We start from the raw sequence: 20,192 nt of genomic DNA on the forward strand, positions 1-20,192 counted from the left end.
GGTGAATGTAAAATGTGTCGGCATTATGAACAAGGTTTTCTGTTTTTCCTCTGAGTCTGATGAAACATTTAGCTGTGGAACATATGAAAACATAAAGTGAGTGTTGCATTGTGTGTTTGTGAGCATAAAGTTCCATGTTGGTGTGAACCGGTGGGTTTTGTGAGCTTCCTTCAAGCCTTTTGTACAGTATTTTCTCTGCTGTCCTTGATCCTATTTAATCCTAAATTAATTTATTAATACTGTTTTTTCATGTAAATGAATTGGTGTGATTTATTCTGCAGCTTATCTGCTCTGTTTCATATTTTTTGATAAATTTACTTAGTTTTTAATGGTTGTTGTTTCACTGGGAGTGTTTAAAAGTGATGTTTCAAACTGAACAGCTCAAACCAAATAAATGGCCCCTTGTCTGACTTATTCTCTACTTTTCTGTTATTTGTCTAATTTGGACGATAAACTCTGAGATTAATGAGGCTCTAGCAGCACTTTCTAAATTTATTCTTCATCTTACAGTTTAACCTGAAAATATGATTTACAGGAAAAACTACTGGAACCTGCAGCAAATTTCCTCCTTGAGTTTTCACTTCAAGTAAAATAATTTATCAGATTAAAGGAACATTTTGAAAATAGCCTTTAAGCAGATATTAACATTTTAATTTCTACATTGGTGTTTTTATTGGTCTCATGAAAGTCTAGTCTTAGATATTGTCTTTTCAATAAAGGCTTGAAAACTGAGTGTAATTCACTTTATGAACAGAGTTACTGAAGTAAATTAACTGTTCAACAATATTTTATTGATGAGCAGATATCTATTGAGGGACATCTAAAAAATGTGAATATTGTGGAAAAAGTTACTTTTCTTTGTATATTACATATTCTGTTAAATATTTCAAGCCATTTTCTTGTAATTTTTATAATTAAGGCTTACAGGTAATGAAAAAACTAATATCTGTGTCAGAAAATTAGAATATTTTAATAAAGTTCAATACTGGAAACTCATGGTGTCATTTGTTTATAACTGCTTTATATTCATAATAACTAACCACTTTTCATCACTTTTCTTTATTATACCACAGCAATGTAAAGTTTCCTTCTTGTTATTTTATATTTTCCTCATAAAACACTTTGAACTGCCTTATTGCTGTAATATGCAGGGGAAATAAACTTGCCTTGTGTTACATTTATTCTACAAATGTTAAATCCTCGTGTAAATCCATAAAACTTTGGGCTTTTCATTATTTGGAAATTATTATAATTAAAATGAAAAGGAACAAAGGCTTGAAATATTGAGTTATATATTGTTATATTCGTGTTTGATAATGACCAGGCGTGATGTATTGCTCAGACACTTTTATTATCTTTTCATGCGTCTGTTTCTGTGTCACTCAAGACTCACTTTCTGTTTTTATTCTTTACATTTATGCATTCACATGAACTCATGATCGCCACCTAGTGGACATAAGTATAATTCATTCAATCATCACATATATATAGTTACAGTATATTTAAAGTGGAATAATAATCTAAAGCTAAAAAAACTTTTAAATAAAATAGGGGAATATAATGAAGTGGAATCTTGAATATATATATATATAAAATTCCCTTCTCACCCACGGCGGGTGGTTCTTATCCTCTGAGCTCGGGTCCTCTACCAGAGGCCTGGGAGCTTGAGGGTTCTGCCCAGTATCTTGGCTGTGCCAAGGACTGCACATTTCTGGACTGAGATGTCTGATGTTGTTCCTGGGATCTGTTGTAGCCATTGGTCCAGTTTGGGGGTGACTGCCCCGAGGGCCCCGATGACCACAGGCACCACTGTGGTCTTCACCTTCCAGGTCCTCTCCAGTTCCTCCCTGAGGCCCTGGTATTTCTCTAGTTTCTATATATATATATATATATATATATATATATATATATATATATATATATATATATATATATATATTTATACGTTTCATAGTTTCACTTCCTAAAAAAAGCAGAAAGCAGATATTACAGACATTATAAGTTGAAAACATCCAGATCTGCGATATTCATACGTGTTTACAGCATTTTTGTTTGTTCTCTTGACAATGGTGGATAAATATTGTTCAATGTTCTTAACCAAAACTGTAAAAAAGGGTGAAGGTGATGAAAATGTACATTTGTGATATGAAATTTGCCAAATATATTAATTAGATTAATTGCCAGTCTTCTGCCTGCATTAGTAGTCATATTATGAAAACCATAAATAATATGCTCATACTTGAGAGAAAATGTAGTATCAATGTGACAAATTATAAAGTTGTTGCATTCTTTCCAAAATCTTCTTGTTATATGACAAATCCAGAAGAAATGACTCGATGCTTTTTGCATAACTTACAGTTGTGTCTATTGTTTTAATATATTTGATACTGTATTGATTAGTTGGATAAAATCTGTGTAACAGTTTAAAGGAGACATCTATGATTTTGCTATTTATCAAAATTTCTGATTAAACGTCCACACCCTTTCCCACAGTAAATCAGGAACAAATCTACCGATGGTTTGTTCAACCTCCGAACACGTGAGGGCGCTCTCTCTATTTTTACTACATGTTTGTCGCAGTTTTCATACGTTTCTGCGACACAAACAAACCATCGTCTGCATTTCGAGACGCATTAGTTTCTTTAAATCAATTTGACCTTCATTTAGTGCAACTCTAGTTGAGTCGGAATGGGACGTGAGTCCAGGTGAGTCCACATTTCTTGCCTAATTAACGTTTTAATCGTTTAATCTGTAGTTTTATGTGACATGCTAACATTAGCATGCTAGCTAAAACGGCTCTTGTTGCACGTTCTCTAGTTATCAAACTCTTGCTGCTTAATTTGAGGCTAGTTATGATTTTTCTTTGAAAGTGAACCCGTTTGTTATGTTGTTCCTCCGCCAACAGACACTACAGGAAGCGCTCAGCGTCCCGCGGCCGGTCGGGCACCCGGTCGAAGAGTCGCTCCCCGGACAACAAGCGCTCAAAGAAAGACGACCGAGACCGAAGCAGGAGGGATCGGTCCAGGAGCAGAGACCGCAGGAGGTCCCGGTCCAGAGACAGGAAGAGAGCCCGGTACGTTCCGGTCACCCGACCGGGAAAACGGCAACAAAAATGAACTTTATGCAACTTTCAGCTTCTGTATGCAGCTACAGAAATCTTGACCTGTTTTATTCGCGTTTATATTTGTTTTATTTCTATATATTTAGTAATTCGTTACAGTTTAGTTAACTGAATATACTTCTGAGTACTTTCTTCATTTTTCAAAGAATTTACTACAGTTTAACTTTAAAAGTCAGTGTAGTTTATCAAAAATGTTTGCTATATTTTAATAAAATATAATCTAATAGATTTTCTTTAATAATTAAAGTTTAGACATGTAGACCAAACTAATTACACAGTAAAATGTAAGTCAAAAATGTAAGTAAAATGCACAAAAAGTATACATTTATTTTAGTAATTATGCAGATAAAAAGTAAATAAATGCTTAATGTTTAAAGTTGTGAAATTAGTCTGTACAGAAATATTAATTTATTTGTAAAAGATGCCCCTTTCTTTTGAAGTTAAAAAGATATTGAGTGTCATATTGGATTATAAATGCAATCAAAGCTTTAGACAAACAAACTGTAATTATGAGTAAGATAGGAGGAGATAAAAATAACCGTTAAAAATATTTGCCGTGGTGGCGAAACGCGCGACCCACGTTTAGAGGCCTAGAGACTCCCGGACCCGTTGATATTTGCCACATGTCTGCTCCCCTTTCCTGTCAGCCTACTTTCAGATAAGAGACACTAGAAACCGCAAAAGACCCTGGAGGGGAGAAAAAAAATATATTTTCAGTACAGTGAAAGTGAAATCATTTCACTTTTAACGGCCGTGATAAAAAGTGGATATTTTTAAAAATGCTGATAGTTTGCAGTATTAATAGACGGAGGTTTTTACTCGTGACCTCTGACCTCTGCAAACTGAGGAGCAGAAAATCACCGACTTGTTGAATTAACTAATCACCTTTGATGGAAAGAAAATCTGATTAAATTAGCAGCAGTATAAAAGCGGCTGCCTTCATGCTTTAATTGAAGGTATATTTTTATTTCTTGTCTGATTTCTCTCACCCCTGTGTCTGTGTCCGGTGTCCAGGCGGTCCCGGAGCAGAGACCGGAGGAGGTCCAGAAGCCGGGAGAGGAAGAGATCGCGCAGTCGGAGTCGAACTCGCAGGTCCCGAACCGGCAGCCCGGCAAAGAGCAAGAAGTCAGATGAAAAGTGAGTTTTTAATTTTCTGGGACAGAAAAGCTCACAGTGTCTCGTTCTCCCAGGTCCAGGCTGCTGGAAACATTTCATCCCAGTTGGTTTCCAGTCCTAGCAATTACTGATAAGCAATTAATCAATTGAAAACTCAATAATTTTCATTCTGATGAAGATTAATTTTGTCTAGAGAGACATCATAATCCATGTTATTTATGGTTTCTGTTGTGTGTAGTTTTTATCTTTGTTTCATTTATTGTTTTTCATTATTATGTTTCATTTTGGATATTTAAATTATTTTCCTGTTCAGTATAAAAAGTTTTTTACAAAAAAAGGTTTGAGAGGGTGAACTTGCATTAATGTGCCATTATCATTATGTTACATAAAATGGTTCCAAAACAACAATATTATCGTTTATCGTCCAGCAAAATATCAATTATCTTTATTTTGCCTGACAGTAAAATATTTTGATACATAATAAGATAATTCAGAGATGCTCAAATCTGACTGTAGTTTTGATTCTAACTCTCATTTTGGGTGAAAAACATTAACAAAGTTAGAGATTAAGGAATTTACGTAAAGTTAATCTGTTGATGTGAATTTTCCACATTGAAATTTAGTAGATTACTTTCATATCATATATTATTTTAAATATTAACTTACAAAGAGAATTAAAATGGTTCAATAAAGGAAAGAAAGAAAGCCATCAAAACTGTAGATGCACCATAAAAATGATGAAATTTATTGCATTTATTAAACTCCAATGAAATGTTTTTTGGTTTTGTTTTGTTTCCTCAGAGCCAAGAGCAAAGAAAAGGAAAAGGAGAGCGTCGAGCCAGTTTCCGAGAAGAAGAAGGTGAAAGAGGAGAAAGAAGATGAGAAGGTGGAGGACGTAAGTTCAAAAGTGTGTTTCCCAGATTTTACTGAGCTCAGATGTTTCCCTCATCATGGCAGGAAAACCTGATCATTTCTTGTCTTTGCAGCAAGATTTTGACCAAAACAAACTGGAGGAAGAAATGAGGAAGAGGAAGGAGCGTGTGGAGAAATGGAGAGAGGAGCAGAGGAAGAAGGCGATTGAAAACATTGGAGAGATAAAGAAAGAACTGGAAGAAATGAAACAGGGCAAGAAATGGAGCCTGGAGGACGACGACGGTAAGGATAAAAAAACCAGGAAATTTACCCAAACATGGGAATATTTTACATCTCTTATGTTTTTAGTTGTTACTAAAAATAAAACCAATTTACTAATCACTATTTAAAAATACTCTACTGGATACTTGGAAGATGAAACTTTGCATCTGACAAATATTTTTGACCTACAAAATAACTTTTGTTTTAAAATGTTCACTGCCATGCCACACTTTTCAGATTTGAATTTGGAAATTGAAATTGAAACCGTCGTCTCGTTTCTTCCACTGCAAAAATATGCATTGTTTTGCAGGACTGAATCCATTTTTTAAATAATTGTCAACTAATTTGTTCATCAATTAATCGTTAACTGGAGAATACACTCAAAAAATTATAAAAATAAAAAATGGTCATTTGCAGAAAAAAACCAACGTATTCAGAGCAATAAAAACTGAACAGTAAATATATAGATTTTCCTTTAAGATAAAAACACAAAACTCCTCAAGTGGAACAGTTTGAGCTTCATGCGGTTAAAAAAAAAATCTCATATTAATCTCATTTTCATATCCAATCATTAATCAATCAAAACGTTTTCCACATGAATCTTTAACTGCAGATTCTTCCTTCACTATGAATAATCAAACTTTCACTAAAGGAAGGTTATGTTGTTAAACTTCAGGCATTACAATGTTTTATTATTTAAAGTATCAATTTGTTTCATTTCTACATCATTTAATGTATTTATATTAATTAATTAAAAAAATTAAGTGGTTAAATAAAACAATCTGCAGAATATGGAATTTTTTTTGATCAGATTATCATCAGAATAATCGATTACTAAAATAATTGTTAGTTGCAGCATTTGTGTTGTTGTTTCTCCAGAGGAGGAAAGTTCCCAAAAATGATCCTCAGGTAAGAGTAGAAACACGTCAACATGTTTTTACTCAAGTAAAAGGAAAAAGTATTTGGTGAAAGTTTACTAAAGTACTGAGTAACTGATCAAATTATCGATCATTTAATATTTAAAAATGACATCATCAGCCGGACCAAAATATGACGATATGTGGATATTTTGGTGTTTTAAGAACAAAAATGACAATAATTGATTTAAGTCACAAAAAATGACAAAACAAAATGTTTCCAAATCAGTTTCTTTCAATAAAACACTTCACAAACTTTAAAACATGTTTCATTCAGTGGGAAGAAAATCCAGAAGTTTAACTTGGTAGCCTGGTAAAAATACTGTAAAAGTATAAAAACAGGTTTTTTTTGGTATCAGATGATGATGAGGAGGGTCCTGCTCTGATGGAAGTGGATGAAGATGAAGAGGATGGGGAAGAAAAAGGGGAGGGAAAAGAGAAGGATGCAGAGGAAGTGAAGAAGGAGGAGGGCGAGGCTGAGAAGGAGGCGCCGATGGAGCAGCAGGAGGAGGAGGACGAGGTGGATCCTCTGGACGCCTACATGGAGGAGGTCAAACAGGAAGTGAAGAAGTTCAACATCGGAGCCATGAAGGGAAACGATAAGGTGAGCGCTTCACTTTAAAGGAAGTTAAAAGTTTTATTTCCATGAGATATTGATTTGTTTTAATCAACAGAAAGGAGCAACGACGGTAACCAAAGTGGTGACGGTGGTAAAGACCAAGAAACAACCGATGACGCACAAGAAGAAGGGAGAGCTGATGGAGAACGACCAGGACGCCATGGAGGTACGACGGAGACCCGCTTAATGACTCCATGTGATCTATTGGTCTGATTCTTAGTGTTTGAACATTTAACTTTTGGAAAAATCTGGATGTTTTTTTCCTCATCACCAATGCTGTACTTTGTTTCTCAGAGTTCAGAGCAAACCTGTCGCAATAAATCAATTAATCAATTAATCACATGATAAATTAGAACCAACACAATAATTTCCATTTGCATGATTTATAGTTTTTCACTTCCTACCAACAACTGGATGATAAAAATCTTCAGTCTGCTGCTTTAGTCTCAATGTAACTTTTTTTTAAGGATAATTTTGTTTCCACAGACTTTATAATTCATTTGATTTGTTTTGGATATTTAAAATGTCTTCCAGTTCCAGAGTTAAATATTCATTAGAATTTAAAGTTTGATCTTTGAGAATTTGTTCTTCTATTATTATTATGCCATTATTACCATTATATTAATTGAAAATGGTCTCAAAACAACAATATTATCGTTTAGCGCGATAAAACACCCAAAGCCGCCATTTTGTTTGATCGCCTGTTCAAAGCTTCTGTTTGTTTTATCTCTACACTGAAACATAAACGCCAGGATAATATGTTTTTGATCATGAGATAAAGTCATAATACAGGAATAGAGTTGTAGTAATATGACAATATAGCCGAAATATTGCAAGAATAAAGTGTTTAAAAGTGATTGATATTGATAAAATTATCAATATCAGGACTTTGATGAACAACAACTGAGAAATAACCAACCTGAGGTGATCATATAGGATTTTAACTTTTATTTAAAAACAACTTTTTTCTCATAAGATGTTTTTTCTGGTAATATTATAATTATATTTTCATAATGAAACAAACATTTTCATAGCTTAATCCTCCGTCGTGCAGCTCAGAGAAGAGACAATTGAAATAAAATCCACTTCTTGAAAATATTCTGTCATTTGTAATTCCTTTTTTAGAAAATAAAGCACGGGAAAAAAATCTGTTAAAACTGGATTTGTTGTGAAAACCAGTTGGATTTAAGTTCTGAGCTGCTGGTGCCTAACATCCTGTCTTCCTCTGACAGTACTCGTCGGAGGAAGAGGAGGTGGACCTGCAGACGGCTCTGACGGGTTTTCAGACCAAGCAGAGGAAAGTTCTGGAGCCAGTCGACCACACCAAGATCCAGTACGAGCCGTACCGCAAGAACTTCTACGTGGAAGTTCCTGAGCTGGCCAAGATGACCACAGAGGGTCGGTCCTCACGTCTGACTGCACAAACACACACTCCCAGTCACTGTTGGTGATTCCACTGGAAAAACTGTGTAGTTTAAAGGGAAACTTTTACTCAAAATTCACATTTTGCAAATTTTTGTTCTTCAGTTTGGATTTCTGCTGCTTCTGAAATCAGAATAAGCTTTAAAAAACATCCAGCTGCTGTTCAATAAGTTTTTATTTTTTTATTTTTGGGTGTCTGGAAAATGAGCCCTTTCAGAAACAAATCAGCTGGCACTGCCTGTTGCTTAGCAACCCCAGTGCAGTTCAGCCCGTTTGGTCAGCTGGTTTTCCCGCTGTATGCGCTGTACAATGGCTGCTGGAACAGACAAGAGTTGCTTTTCAGACACTGATGCTTTTCAAACATGCACAGTTATATAATTGTGCATCTGTTGCAGCCATTTTGTTGCGAGTGTGGATATTGAGTTGAGGGCGTGGCCAGCAGCTTTGGATTTAAAGTGACAGAGACTCTTAAACAGCTCAGACTGAAATCTGAGTATCTAATAAAGATTGAATGTAAAAATTGTAATGAAGATGTTTTGAATGGACCATAGAGCGATCCTAACCGGCTGCAGGAATCAGAATTGATCACTGTTAGATGTTCAAAGTTATATTTCTACCAGATAAGCGACCAGTTGTCCTCTTTAAATGAATTATGACCGTCTGTTTCCAGAGGTGAACGCGTACAGGCTGGAGCTGGAAGGCATCACCGTCAAAGGCAAAGGTTGTCCCAAACCCATCAGGACCTGGGTCCAGTGTGGCGTGTCGATGAAGATCCTCAACTCCCTGAAGAAGTGAGAGATAAGATTCTCATTTTTAATTATTTTACTACTTTTTTTACTTGAAAATACAGAAATTAAAATATGAGGGAAGTTAAAGTTATATTTTTATAATTCTCTACAAAACTATGAGCCCCATCTTGTTAATCCTGTCTGAAATTATTAAACCATACAGAACCTTACTCATGTTTTTATGTTTATGTACACAAAATAACAGAAAAATTTCTTAAATATGAATTTTAAATAGTCCACCAGAGGATTTTATTTCCTAATTTGGTGACTTCTGAAGGTAAATGCTTATTTAGGGGTATTAAACTCAAGGGGGATGTCCTGGTTTTCAGATAATTACATTTTTTTAAGTCTTGTGTCAGATTCACATTACTAAAAGTAACAAGGAATTTAGGGCTGAAATGATTAATGACCATTAATCGTTAACTGCAGCATACAGACTTACAAAAAAACAACAAACTCAGAGCAGAAATTAAGACAGAACATGTAGATAGGTTAATCAATTCCTAAAGTAATCATTATTTGCAGCCCTAATGGAATAAATAGAACTCATTAATTGTGACAATGAGGTCTGTCACAATAATGATAAATTGTTCCAGACATTATTGCTATGAACAATAACATTGTTGTTTTGACGCCGTTTTCCAGTAATATAATGCTGATAATGGCCATAATATTACTTTAAATACTAATGATCAATTGACACTGGAAAACATTTTAAATATCGAAAATAAATAAGCAGAAACAATAAAAAATATGAATCTCTGTGAACAGAATTGTTTTAGTTGAGACCAAAACACCAGACTGGAAACTTTGTCCTCCAGGTTTGGTAGAAAAAGAAAAACAATAAATTATGCCAATGGAAATTATTGAGCTCGTTTTCATTTATCATGCGATTAAATTGTTTCTTTATTTCGAACATGATAAAAATATAAAATCACTCACATATTTTTGTACCACGATGTTCTTAACATCCTAATTGATTTACTTCTTATTGCGACAGGCTCCTGTGTTCAGTGACATGAAAGCTGCTTCATGTTTTGTTTTATCGATGAAACCAGGCAGGCATATGAGAAGCCGACGCCTATCCAGGCCCAGGCCATCCCCGCCATCATGTCCGGCAGAGACCTGATCGGCATCGCCAAGACTGGCAGCGGGAAGACCATCGCCTTCCTGCTGCCCATGTTCCGCCACATCATGGACCAGCGCCCCCTGGAGGAGGGAGAGGGGCCCATCTGTAAGGTCCCATGTCAGAAATAAATAAATGTTTTATTGGCGTATAAAGCAGCCTGGAAACTGATGGACGCCCTTTGTTTCCGTCGCAGCTGTAATCATGACTCCCACCAGAGAGCTGGCTCTGCAGATCACCAAGGAGTGTAAGAAGTTCTCCAAACCGCTGGGGCTGCGAGTGGTGTGTGTTTACGGAGGGACGGGAATCAGCGAACAGGTACAAAAACCATGAGGCAAAGCCGCCTCACTCTGTACGGCCAGAGAGCTTTAACTCAGCCGCTTTGAAAATATTCATCAAATCACCAGGAAACGAAAGCAGAGGGACGTGGAGGAAGAAACATGGATCCAATTACTGATTTAGGCTGAAATTATTCATCCAGGGTTTTTTGATACTAATTAAGAACTTGAAATATTCACATACTGATTACATATACAGAGTTGGGCAGTAACTAGTTACATTTACTAGAGTAACGTATAGGAAAAAATTTACCTTTAGGAGTATTTTATCACTCTGTACTTGAGTAATTTTATTATAAAGTATTTTTACTTTTGAGTCAAATTTTTGGATTTTCTTCCCACTGAATGAAAATCAAACATGTTTTAACCAGAAACCCTCCAGACTCGGACACAAACCAGCAGTTTCTGTTAACGTTTCATCAGTTTTTTATTGAAAGAAACTGATTTGGAAACATTTTTATTTTATCTGATTTTATTATTTTTTGTCACTTACATAAATTATTATTTTGGTTCTTAAAGTACCAAATTTTCCACTTAGCTTTTTATTTTGGTTCATCTGATGATGTAATTTTTAAACATTAAATGATTGATAATTTGATCAGTTACTCAGTACTTAAGTAAACCTTTTAACCAAATAATTTTTTTACTCTTATTTGAGTAATTTTGTGGACGGCTACTTTTTACTTTTGCTTGAGTTGAATATGTTGAAGTATTTCTACTCTTAGCTGAGTAATATTTTTGGTAACTATACCACCTCTGCCTATTTGTATAAGTAAAATAATCTCTTTTAATGAAAGTTTGGAGCCTTTAAAAAATATTTAAAGAACTTAAATCTCCCTCAGTAGCATCATTGGTCACCTTTATAAAAACTAAATACATTTAAATTGTATTTTGTCTGAAGTTTTATGTTTAATCTTAGTATTTTTAAAAACTCTACACAGACTGAATCTACCGATATTGAAAGTCAAATTTAAGCTGCATCCTCTGACACTTTTGGCTCTGATATGTATTGATTTCAGCTTTAGTTAGATGCTGATTATATTTGTCTGAAGGTGATTCTGTGGAAGTTTTCCTGAGTTTTTCTGCCGTTGCTGGTTCCAGATTGCGGAGCTGAAGCGCGGAGCAGAGATCATCGTTTGCACTCCAGGGAGGATGATTGACATGCTGGGCGCCAACAGCGGTGAGTTCAGCCGAATTCATCCTCCTCCATGAGATGTTGATGTGATTTAGTATCGTTTTGGTTTTGGTCTCAGTTTTTATCCTCACCAGTGCCTTTTTACTAAACTGTTGACATTATCTGACCGCTTTTGGGATCAGTCATTTCTACAAGACAGTGATGAGTTTCCTGAAGATCAGGGCGAGCACAGGTAGGTGAGATCCAGGTTGGGTCGTTCATGATGCCTCCTATCAGGGACTTGGATTAGACCGTTCATGTAATTATTACTATAAATAAACTTATCTCTGTTTTGATGGTCCAACAGCATGTTAAACGAACTCTCTGGGAATAAATGTTAGCATGCTAAATGCCACATGTTGTTAGTATTTTTGAATGGTAACACCAGGGTTTGTGTCTGGTTTCCACACATGCGAGGTAATCTGTAATTTGTTTCCCTTGTAGGTGATGGGCTCCATCTCTTGTTTTGTATCTTGAGGCAGTTTTCTGACTTTTTCAGGTCCCTCATGTCCCTGAGATGGTACGCAAGACCAGAGACAAGCAGAGTCAGGAATCTGAAATGCAGCCATAGGAGGAAAAATATATATTTTGACATTTGAATATATTAAATAACTTTAAGTAGCCTCATCCTGAAAGCGGCTGTTTGCTAGGTTAGCTGGATGTTTCTAGAAAAAGGCAGGCTGCTTTTTTTGTACAGCTGAATTCTCCTGATGGCTGATTGTTCTTCGATTTGCTCCTCTTCCTTGGCGTCTAGGCCGGGTCACCAACCTGCGGAGGGTTACGTACGTGGTGCTGGACGAGGCAGACAGGATGTTTGACATGGGCTTTGAGCCACAGGTTGGTGTTTTTATCCCGACGACAGCAACGTCTCTGAATGCTTTTAAATCACATCTTCCCCAAGACAAAAGTTCAATGATTTGTCCTCAATGAAATAACAGTTAGCGCACGGCGCTAGCATAAGCAGAAGCTACTGCTAGCAAAGCAACGGCCAGGACGTCATGTCAACATCAACATATCTAAAACAAAGTTAGTCATTTCAGCGTTACCTGCAGGTTTGCTGTGTCTGTCCTTTCATTGAGGATTTAAAAAAAAATCTGTTTTATTGGCAGTAATTTTTGCACTGTATTTTTTGTAAACACTTTTTTATTTCTGGGGAGAGAAAAATGAGATCACACCATGAGCTTGAAGCCTGAAGGCCTGAGTCGTCCTCTCAACGTTTATCCAAGTCCCACAGAAAGGATTCAATCATTTATAGATCCTCGTTTCTCTGCTGTTAAAAATCTCCAACTTCAACTACATTGTATGGAAAGTGTCAAGGTTTGCCACAAGTTCTCTCTTGGATTTTGTTGTGGGCTTTGACTAGGCCAGAGATGTCCAAACATGTTGAAAGTTCTCAACGGCCACAAAAATCAGATTTTTATAAAGCTTTTCTTGTCTGTTCTTTGAGTCTGTCTTGAGTTTGTGTTGATGTATTTAGTTATTAGTTTTATAAATCGATAAAATGCAGATTTTGGTGCATCCAGATCTGATTTGACTTAAAGTTGGACGAAGCAACAAGAAAAAATGAAAACGCGTGGTCAGTAAAAATTCTCCATAGCTCCTTGGACTAGGCTGTTCTAACACATGAATATTTGCTTCTGTTGTCCCCACAGCATGATGCTGCCACCACCATGTTTCACAGTGGGGATAGTGTAATCTTATTACTTTTACTTCTGGGTTTTCTTTAGTTAGAGTTGAGCTTCTCAGATTAAATGTTTCATTTCTTTATAATCTTTTAAACATGTCCTCCTTTGTGTTGTTCTATTGCCTAAAGCTTAAGTAAAATGACAAAATGCGGAAAAGTTTAAGGTTTGTGAGCATTGACATTGTGCTGCACTGTTGTTTAGAATTTCCGAAGATAATGAGAGAAAACATTAAAAATCTCATTTATCTTTCACTGTGGTGCAGGTGATGCGTATCGTAGACAACGTGCGTCCCGACCGGCAGACGGTCATGTTCTCCGCCACCTTCCCCAGAGCCATGGAGGCGCTGGCCCGCAGGATCCTGGCCAAGCCCATCGAGGTGCAGGTCGGAGGTCGCAGTGTGGTCTGCTCAGATGTGGAGCAGCACGTGGTAAATAATCCTAATCTGAATTATTCTCAAGAGATTACACGCCCCTTCTATCTACACTGAAAAAACAAGAAACCTTACTAAGTATTTTATCTGGTTTCTAGTGCGAATATTTTACTGCACTTCAAATAAGACAAAACTAACTTACAAGTAAGTAAGAGTAGAAGTACTTTAACATGTTTCTACTCCTCAAAGCTCTCCACTGGCTACCGATCAAACAAAGAATTCATTACAAACTCTGTTTGCTCACCTATCAATGCGTCCACTGCCCCTGCTTACCTCAATGAACTCCTCATACCACATGCCACCTCTCGAAGCCTTCGTTCCTCCTCTCACCACCTGCACCAACCAAAGACCAAGCTTGCCACCATGGTAGACAGGGCCTTTCAGGCAGTAGCTCCGCGGCTTTGGAACGTCCTCCCAGAGTCTCTGAGCCCCACAAGGTGTGGAGGCCTTTAAAAAAGGTCTTAGACACACCTTTTTAAACAGGCTTTTTAGATCTGTTAGCTTTTTAAATTGTAAGTTTTAATTTGTTACTATTTGGTGTGAGATGTATTATTGTATATTTTATTGTAAGTTTTATAATCTATTTTCGTCTCTGTAGCACTTTGAGATTTCTTTGAAATGTAAGGTGCGTTACAAATAAAATGTATTATTATTACTCAAGTAAAAGCAAAAAGTAGCCATCCAGGAAATTACTCAAAAACTGTTCAGTAAGAAGTCTGAGTAACTGATCAGATAATCATTTAATATTTAAAATTACATCATCAGACGGACCAAAATATAAAGTTATAAAGTGGAAATTTTGGTATTTTAAGAACCAAAATGGCAATAATTCATATAAGTAACAAAAAATAATAAAACCAGGATAAATAAAATGTTTCCAAATCATTTTCTTTCAATAAAAACCTGTTAAACTTTAACAGAAACTGCAGGCTTGTGTCTGAATCTGGTGAGTTTCTGGTTAAAACTTGTTGATTTTCATTCAGTGGGAAGAAAATCCAGAAATTTGACTCAAGTAAGAGCAGAAATATTTCATAATAAAATTACTAAAGTACAGTGTAGTAAAAGTAATTTTTTTCCAAAAAGTTCCTTAAGTAAATGTAATTGGATAAATGTGACTAGTTACTTATAAACAGAGTTTGGTAGTAACTTTAGGAGTTTGTTTTAAGTCAATAATTCATTAACATTTATTGAAAAAGTTCTAGTTGCACTGACAGATTGTCTTTTAGAAAAACATTTTTTTTCTGATGTTATAAGTGAAATGACATCAGAACTAGAACTTTTTCATCAGAAATAATTTATTTAAAACAAGCTCCTGTATCTTGCTGAAAAGTTACCTCTAACTTCTGTCTTATTTCTGGTGAACTGTGATGTGGAAACTTAGACCAAAAATACTTGCTGAGATTTAATGTTTTTGCAGTTTATAGAACCACTCCAGTTTATAGTTTGATATACGTTTCATTTTCTCGCTCTCTGTTTCTTTTCTGTGTGCTGTCAGCTGGTGATTGATGAGGAGAAGAAGTTCCTGAAGCTGCTGGAGATCTTGGGTCACTACCAGGAGAAAGGATCCGTCATCATCTTTGTGGACAAACAGGAGCATGCAGACGGCCTGCTGAAGGACCTGATGAAAGCCTCGTACCCCTGCCTGTCTTTACATGGAGGTAAACTCAGATCGGCGGGACACATGTGCTTCGTATTTCGGTTGAATCTTTTGCCGTTGATCTTTGAGAGTTTCCCTGTCGTCGTTTTCCTCCGAGGCATCGACCAGTACGACCGAGACAGCATCATCAACGACTTTAAGACGGGAGTGTGTCGCCTGATGGTGGCCACCTCAGTGGCGGCCAGAGGCTTGGACGTCAAGCAGCTCATCCTGGTGGTCAACTACAACTGCCCCAACCACTATGAGGACTACGTCCACAGGGCGGGGCGCACCGGCAGGGCGGGCAACAAGGTCTGACACCTTTACTCCTCAAACTCTGCTCTGTGCTCCAATAAAGCTGCTGAAGGGGAAAGACAAACCAGAGAACTCTGAGGAGTCTGTCCATGTCGACGAATGGTTTACCAGATTAAAATTAATGGGTAGTAACTAGTTACCTTTACTCAATAACATTTACTTCAGTAACTTTTTGAAAAATATACTTTTAGAAGTATTTTTACTACACTGTACTTTAGTAATTTTATCATAAAATATTTTTTCTCTTATTCAATTTTCTGCATATTATGAAAAATATTCACTTTATGTTATGGAAAGACCATCAGTCCTCTTGATACAAGAGAAAACTAAGAAAAATGGCCTCTTATTAATTCCTTTTTAGTTGATTGATGAGTTCAGTTAACAGTAGATTAACTCGAGTCGATATTTAGTTTCCCGATTTCGTATCTATTTAGTGTGTGGCTGTGACGTGATATAAACTGTAGGGGAGCTTTGTAGGTGTGATCAGAGTTAGATTCATCTTCTTTTAATGGATTTTTCCTTCTCTTAATTGCTTCTTTTGCATTTCTAGAACTAACAATGATCTGTTTCTGGTAGGGTTACGCCTACACCTTCATCACAGAGGACCAGGCTCGCTACGCTGGCGACATCCTGAAGGCCTTGGAGCTGTCAGGCTCAGCCGTTCCTCCAGAACTGGAGCAGCTGTGGGCTTCCTTCAAGGACCAGCAGAAGGCGGTGAGATAAATCTACATTTAAAGAATAATCAATTCTGTTTAAATCGTCTCTGAGCCTTAAATATTCCTGATCATGCAGGAGGGTAAGGTGATTAAGAGCAGCAGTGGCTTCTCAGGGAAAGGCTTTAAGTTCGATGAGACGGAGCACGCTCTGGCCAACGAGAGGAAGAAGCTGCAGAAAGCTGCGCTGGGACTGCAGGACTCTGACGATGAGGACGGCGCCTTGGATGTGAGGAGCGATCTGAAAGTTAGAAAACGCTGTAAAGGATCTATAATCCTGCAACGTTTCAACCTCTCCTTCCCTCAGATCGAGGAGCAAATAGAAAGCATGTTCAACTCTAAGAAGCGGGTGAAGGACCTGTCGGCTCCCGGCGCGGCCGCCGGTCCCGCCGGCGCCGTCACGGCTTCATCGGCGGCCCCCGGGGGCCCGGCGGGCCTCATGCCTGGATCCGCTGGAAACAACCAGAAGCTGGAGATGGCCAAAAGGCTGGCGCTCAAGATCAACGCTCAGAAGAACCTGGGCGCCGAGGCTCAGGTGGGTCAGGCCGACGGAGGCCATTCTGTCCGAGATCCAGGCAGGAAAAAACAACTTGAGGGTTCTTTGTTTCGGTCTCATTTTGATGTTTCAAGGTTTGGAAAATGGTTAAGATTCAAACTGTTTTGTAATAAAGTCCAACCTAATGTTTGATTCAAAGACTAAATTTGGAAATCGATATTTTCATACACTTTATGAAAAGTCATGCACATTTTTTTTCTTGCTGTATGAAGTTAAGTTAGAATAAACATTTTTTGTTTTAGGTCAGTTAGAATTACAAAAATAATTTCTATTTGACAAAAGCCACAAACTTTGCAAAAACATTTTTAGACTTTTGTACTTTTTAGAGAGTACAAAATTCTTTGTATTTTGTGTTTAAGTATTTAAGTAAAAGTAAAAAGTACAGTTTAGTAGAAATACTGAGGAAAGTAAATTTCTTCCAAAATAGTTAATCCACTAAATGTAGGTGAGTAAATGTAACTAGTTGCTACCTAACTGGTTGTGTGTTTTACTGTACCTGCAGGACGTGATGCAGCAGGCCACCAACGCCATCCTGCGCGGCGACCCCATCATGACCCCGTCGGTGTCGGCCAAGACCATCGCAGAGCAGCTGGCGGAGAAGATCAACGCCAAGCTGAACTACACGCCGGTGGAGAAGCTGGAGGAGGAGCGGCAGGCGGCTGAACAGGCCGAAACCGTCAAGAGATACGAAGAGGAGCTGGAGATCAACGACTTCCCTCAGGTCAGCCATTTATCACCTCAGTTAATCAGCTGATCGATCGACTCGTTTCAGTTCCTTCAAAAAAATAAAGATTATTGTTTTACTTGTTCACAGTAACGTTTTGGCGGTTATTCCTTCCCTCTAAATAGAATATGAAAAAAATTTAGAACAGTTTAAAGTATGAATTATTTGTATAAAGAACCAACAAAATCCTGCATATCCAGCATCTTACAAATGTTAAATTTGATAACAAATCAATTAATCGCATAATAAATTAAAACAAGTTCAATAATTACCACTTGGATTATTTATCGTTTCTCTCTTTCTACCAAAAACTGGATGAAAATGTCTCCAGTCTGGTGTTTTGGCCTCAAACAAAACAACAAATAAAATTAATCATAAAGTCTCTAAACAAAATTATCCTTAAAAAAAGTTTAGTTGTTTGTTTTCTTTTGGATATTTAAACATTTTTACTGGATCAATTTTGATATTTAAACAAATAATTGTTCTTCTCTGGGCAGAAACAAAATAAAAATGTGCATTAGCTATGTTTTTCTGACAAGCCGCTGTCTCATTGTGTAGTTTTACAGAAAGTGTTGTTGTGGTTATGTTTGTGTTGTGCAGACGGCCCGGTGGAAGGTGACGTCTAAAGAGGCTTTGCAGAGGATTGGTGAATACTCTGAGGCGGCCATCACCATCAGAGGAACGTATTTCCCTCCAGGCAAAGAGCCGAAGGAGGGAGAACGAAAGATTTATCTGGCTATTGAGAGTGAGAATATTTACTGCTTCCTACTTAGATACTCAACACAGAATAAATCATCTGGTGATCTGTTGTTTTATCTCTGGATGGTAAACACGCACACACACACGCACACACGCCCACTTCCCAAAATTATTATATCAAGTTTGCTGATCTGCTTTTTATTGTTCTTATTTGCACACCTGTCCAGTTTCTGACTTATAAAAGGGGAAAAATACCAAAAAACTGAAACTGATTAATTGTTTTGATATCAATATCTGTATTGGTCCCAGTATTATAAAAAATCTAGCTCAGGTATCAATTCTGTGGCTGATCCAAAGGGCAGATCTACTCAGTTTGATTCTGTGCGTTATTATTTATTCTACATTATATTTACGATTCCTAACTACACTTTCTGAACCATTGGGAAGAAAGTTTGTTGCAGTTTATTTTTCAGTCAGTTTCTTTATTATCTATTTCCCATTGGCTGTTATTCTAACTTCACTGACTGAACAAATTAAAGTTGTTTTTCATGTTTGACCAGATGGTGAAACTATTTGCTTAAGTTCTCAAATAAATTTGTGATTCATTTCATTTATATCTGTTTTTAAGGAAAAAGAAATGGTTGAAGTCAATCAGCTGTTTTTCTGTATCGGATCGGAATCGGCCGATACTAAACCTCAGATATCGGTATCGGAAGTGAAAAAGTGAATCGGTGCATCCTGAGTTTGTTCTTTAGTGAACAAAGTGAATTAAAGTTCACTTTAATTAAAGTCTTTAAGAACTTTTAAGTTATTTTTCTCTGTGTGTCTAAAATGTTGGAAAAACCTCTTTACTTGCACAATATTTGATAACTAAAAGTTTTGCACTTTGGAAACAAATGCACGAACTTTTTAAAGTGATAAGCTTGTGTGTGCTAATTCTTATTTGCTTGACTTTTTTTGAGTTTCAGGCTTTAAGGACTTTCTAAGTCCTTAATTCTCAGAGAAGCTTTGATTTTGAGGTTTTTCCTGCTAGTAAAGTGTTTCTGTTCTGTTTCTTAGGTGCGAGTGAACTGGCTGTGCAGAAAGCCAAAACGGAGATTACACGGCTAATAAAGGAAGAGCTCATCAGATTAGTATGTGTTGTTACAGATGAAATGTTTTTGGTTGAATATACACAAGTGACATTAGCTGTTTTAAACTCTTTAAATGTGTAATTGTTTCTTTTTTCCTTTTTGCCTTTAGCAAAATTCCTACCAGCCGACAAGCAAAGGCCGCTACAAGGTGTTGTAGAGGAAGCGGCGAGGATAATCCGATCTCACGTTTATCTCAGCAGTTTCATCAAAGTGGATGATGAATATTTTAATCTGTGTTTTAATGTTTCATTGATTTAGTTTGTATTTCCCCGACTGTCTAGCCGTTTTTCCTCTCGTTCCACATTTAACATTAAAGCAACACGTTTCTCCAATGATCTGGTTAAAGAATGTTTTTATTTTTAATGGAAAACATATTTAAATCAAATTTGTTAACAAATATTATAACGTTGATGCAAAGATAAAATATTTCTAGTTTTCTGGTTGCTGAAGAAATAAACGCAATGTGCTCAGATATAGTTAATTATTCAGCAGCTCTTGGTCTTTATATTATTTATAAGGTGGGATCCAGATGTGTCTGTGGCGACC

The 20,192-nt window shown here is 36.7% G+C and overlaps 1 protein-coding gene across 2 annotated transcripts; it reads left to right on the forward strand.

Annotated features, from left to right (window-relative positions):
- The first annotated feature begins 2,565 nt into the window (after positions 1-2,565).
- On the forward strand, positions 2,566-19,981 carry ddx46 (DEAD-box helicase 46). Of its 2 annotated transcripts, none has more exons than XM_023341973.1 (23): positions 2,566-2,705; positions 2,906-3,073; positions 4,136-4,258; positions 5,039-5,144; positions 5,224-5,392; positions 6,648-6,892; positions 6,963-7,073; positions 8,140-8,305; positions 9,000-9,120; positions 10,176-10,351; positions 10,440-10,561; positions 11,683-11,761; positions 12,510-12,592; positions 13,703-13,867; positions 15,366-15,528; positions 15,625-15,818; positions 16,398-16,535; positions 16,614-16,763; positions 16,842-17,069; positions 17,593-17,811; positions 18,415-18,559; positions 19,573-19,646; positions 19,756-19,981. In XM_023341973.1, the coding sequence occupies exons 1-23, from the start codon at positions 2,689-2,691 to the stop codon at positions 19,801-19,803; spliced, it is 3,210 nt and encodes a 1,069-aa protein (XP_023197741.1). In that variant the 5' UTR covers positions 2,566-2,688; the 3' UTR covers positions 19,804-19,981. The 2 variants fall into 2 exon arrangements, with proteins under 2 accessions (XP_023197741.1, XP_023197742.1); XM_023341974.1 differs by having other exon boundaries at positions 5,039-5,132.
- The last annotated feature ends 211 nt before the right edge of the window (positions 19,982-20,192 follow it).

The sequence above is a fragment of the Xiphophorus maculatus genome, chromosome 11, assembly GCF_002775205.1.
Source record: "Xiphophorus maculatus strain JP 163 A chromosome 11, X_maculatus-5.0-male, whole genome shotgun sequence".
Taxonomy (NCBI): Eukaryota; Metazoa; Chordata; class Actinopteri; order Cyprinodontiformes; family Poeciliidae; genus Xiphophorus; species Xiphophorus maculatus.

Bases quoted from the DNA above. Each gene is read 5' to 3' on its own strand.
- ddx46 (XM_023341973.1), top strand. The intron at 10,352-10,439 runs GTAAGGTCCCAT...TTTCCGTCGCAG, and splicing joins GGAGGGAGAGGGGCCCATCT to CTGTAATCATGACTCCCACC. The intron at 19,647-19,755 runs GTATGTGTTGTT...TTTTGCCTTTAG, and splicing joins AGGAAGAGCTCATCAGATTA to CAAAATTCCTACCAGCCGAC.